The sequence below is a fragment of the Mandrillus leucophaeus genome, unplaced genomic scaffold (assembly GCF_000951045.1).
Source record: "Mandrillus leucophaeus isolate KB7577 unplaced genomic scaffold, Mleu.le_1.0 Scaffold347, whole genome shotgun sequence".
Classification (NCBI taxonomy): domain Eukaryota; kingdom Metazoa; phylum Chordata; class Mammalia; order Primates; family Cercopithecidae; genus Mandrillus; species Mandrillus leucophaeus.
Genome location: NW_012103665.1, coordinates 2,104,004 through 2,107,648, shown reverse-complemented (window position 1 = coordinate 2,107,648; position 3,645 = coordinate 2,104,004). Strand labels below are relative to the sequence as shown.

Here is a 3,645-nt window from a genome sequence, read left to right as displayed (position 1 = left end):
CAGGCTGGAGTGCAGTGATGCTATCTTGGTTCACTGCAGCCTCCACCTCCTGGGTTCAAGTGATTCTCTTGCCTCGGTCTCCCAAGTAGCTGGGATTACAAGTGCACACTACCCCACCTGGCTAATTTTTGTATATGTAGTAGAAACAGGGTTTCACCATGTTGGCCAGGCTGGTCTCTAACTCCTGACATCAAGTAATCTGCTTGCCTCGGCCTCCCAAAATGCTCGGATTACAGGTGTGAGCCACTGCACCTGGCCAAGGCTTACATTTTAAATGTATAACTCTACTCAAGTATCTCACACACATACCCTTCAGGAATTTTAATTGATAATAGTGATATTTATAGCTTGGCATTCAAGGTCTTTCATAGGATTACTCTAGCATACCTGTCTACTATTTCCTGTCTTTGAGCAACTTTAGTCAAACTATGTTATTTATTGTTTTCCAGACACTTTTATTCATTTGCTTACATTATTTATTGATACAGCGTTTTTACTTCCATCTCTACTGATCTTTTAAATATCTTTATTCATGCCTCCATTTCCATGGTTCTTTCCTCAGTTCAGACCTTCATCTTTTGCCTTAACACGTAATGATTTCTTCTTCCCTACCCTTACTGTACATTATGTGTATTTGTATTACATTTCTTTCTGTATTATGTCTTTTTTTTCTTTTGTTTTTAGGGATATGGAAGTATAAGTGGGGAATGAATAAAAATATGTCCTTTAGTGTTTTTCCTATTTTGAAATAATTCCTCTTAAATAACTTAAAATTTATAAGCTGATGTAAAGTTACATGTTGAACAAAGACCGCAAATGTTAATACGAATTATTGGTGCAAGACAAGTAAATGTTAAGTTGTAATTGCTTATGCCTTGCATTTCAGATTTTGTTAGTGGAGCACTAAATAAATTTAAATCTAACAGAACACCTTCTATTACACCTCAACAAGAAAGAATTGGTAGGTATTTATTATATGCATTTATTTTAATTAAAATTTGTATAGTATTCTATAAAATATAATTACAATAATAATTATTTAACATATTAGTTAATCAAATTTAATCAAATCAAATATTATTTTTAAGAGACATACTGTACTATATATACTATGTTGTGACATTGCCAATTACATAGGCTATAATGAACCCAGCATTGTAGGCAAAAATTTTTTTAGTCTGTTATGTCTTTAATCTTCTTAATCATGCTTTTCTGTTTGTAATTTAGATGCTATTGAGCATGTGAAAATAGTTCAACCTCATTTTTATCTTAGGACTAGAAGTTCATTATTGTGTATTTCAACTTTTTATCCTAATTTGCTGTGGCTGCAATTATTCAGCCAGTAAGAGGCAACATGATCTTTTGTTTTCTAGAGTGAAGAAATGAACTGGTTAATACTCAACTATGATGAAAAGCAAAAATAATATTTAGATTAGTTTTTGTTTCAACTCCTTGATTGTAATTTCTTCCTTAAATTAATGTTTTTTTAATATATATCATATGCATCTTTTAGTCTATTAGATTTAAGTAACTGCTCTCTCTTAAGAGTCCTGCCTCTGCGACTTCCTTATTTTCATTTAAGGAATTGCAGAGTGTTTTAGTTAACATCTGTTTAACTGATAATGTAAATATATCCTCATTTTTTGTTTAGCTTTAAGTAATAGCTTTATAAGAAGAAATTATGTAAAGCTTTTGTATGTTGTCAACTCTGCAGTAGAAACAACAAGTTGGTTTTGTTTTGATATTTTTTCAGCCCAGCTGTCTGTATCACCGGTGATTCTTACACCAAATGCTAAACGTAAATTGCCAGTAGATTCTTCTCATGGTTTCTCAAGTAAGAAAAGGAAGGCCATCAAGCATAATTTTAACTTTGAGCTGTTGCCAAGTAATCTCTTCAATAGCAGTTCTACACCAGTATCAGGTAGCAAATAGAATTTATATAAATGAATTGTAAACATTAAAATGGGTGCCTATTCCAGGCACAGTGCAATTTCATATGAATAATACCACCCTAAGGAACTGCAACTGTATTCTGTGTTTTATCAAATTTATGAATTTTTATAAAACCCCCTGCCTTTTAAAATAGATACTGTTTCAATATAGTGTGTGTATCTGTGTGTGTTATGACCACATCTATTGAAAGTTATGATAACCCAGAGTAGTAGTTTGGGCTTCTGGTGATAGCATTGGTGCTTAGGTTTTATGTGATTAGACATCCTGAATCCTGCTATAGGTACTTCTGGGTCTATAGCTGTGGCTTTATTGCTGTCATTTGTTGAATTGAGGTTGCCAGATGTTTGATCATCTCTGATTCCCAAGTGGGAGTGTTACTATTGCAGGTTATGGTTTGAAAATGAGGGTATTTTTAAAGTTTTAGACTCAAGTACCTTTTGTAAAAGCTTTAGAACTTTGTTGACGCTGTTCCTTGTGCCATGGCTTCCAGATCCCTTACCAGCCCAGCCATTTTCTTCCAAATTAACAACAAGTTCTAATGTGGCCAACCAGAGCCTTCAGAGAATAATAGAATATGATCACGCTAATCCGAAGATTAGTCTGGGTCTTAGATTGAATTGGCTCTTTTAGCATATACAGAATTCAAGTTGGCTTATATTAACCTTATGATCAACCAAAAATGAAATGAAACTCTAAACCCAGGGTCCTCCATCTCATTTATTTTACATTTAGTCAAAATGTGAGTGATCTCTGATTATTTTAGATTTTTATTTTGTTGGTTTCAGACAATGTTAAGTTTCATTTTTAATTCATTGTCTGAGTTATATGAGTTCTTCCCCAAAGCCTCTCTTTTTTCTGTTGTCCAAAAGGGTTCTTATTTGTTTTTATTGAGAAGTTGAGCGGAATAGCAACTTGAGGTTTTCCAGAAGAAACCACTTCACAGGTTCTCTAGGGCTCATTGAAATGTGATGATAGTAACTCTGAAGCTTATGTCTATAGCTTTTGCAGTGTTCACAGGTTGGAGACTTAAACTTTTTTAAGTCACATAGTTCAGTTTTTTTTTTTTTTTTGAATATTTAAGAGGCTTTGCAGTTTGGAGTACTTTTTCCAAATGGCAAATGGGAATTGTAGTTCTACCTGCCTTTGCTTATTAGCATTGCATCTTCCCCAAGATGAACATACTGATTCCTTCTTCTCCTCCTGCAAGCTCCCAAAACAGAGGTTAAACAATCCGTGCTATTTTTAGTTTGAGCTTGCCTAATCAGTGAATTTTCTTTATAAAAAAAATTAAAAATTCAACAACAGTAATTCTATTATTTTTACACCATTTTTCTTTGACCCTACTTTCTCAGCTACAATTCAACAAATTCCATATGCAAAATTGAAAATAGATTGATTTCTATGTTTAGATTGTAACAAATATGATGCTTTTTAAAATATATAAAGGCAACATTAGTCTGTAGTCCATAGAGTATCTATTCATAATTTTCTTCTTTTTTTTTTTTTTTTTGAGACAGAGTTTTGCTCTTGTTGCCCAGGCTAGAGTGCAATGGCACGATCTCAGCTCATTGCAGCCACCACCTCCCAGGTTCAAGCAATTCTCCAGCCTCAGCCTCCTAAGTAGCTGGGATTATAGGTGCCCGCCACCACACCTGGCTGATTTTCTTTTGTATTTTTAGTAGAGACAGGGTT

The 3,645-nt window shown here is 33.8% G+C and overlaps 1 protein-coding gene across 3 annotated transcripts in view; it reads left to right on the top strand.

Moving 5' to 3' along the window:
* The window catches only part of ARHGAP11A (Rho GTPase activating protein 11A), a 35,231-nt gene that overhangs the window by 14,508 nt on the left and 17,078 nt on the right, over positions 1-3,645 (top strand). For all 3 annotated transcript variants that reach the window (XM_011989126.1, XM_011989128.1, XM_011989127.1), the window contains 2 exons: positions 887-961; positions 1,754-1,921. In XM_011989126.1, the coding sequence (XP_011844516.1) occupies positions 887-961; positions 1,754-1,921 (243 nt within the window). The remainder of the gene's footprint in view (positions 1-886; positions 962-1,753; positions 1,922-3,645) is intronic.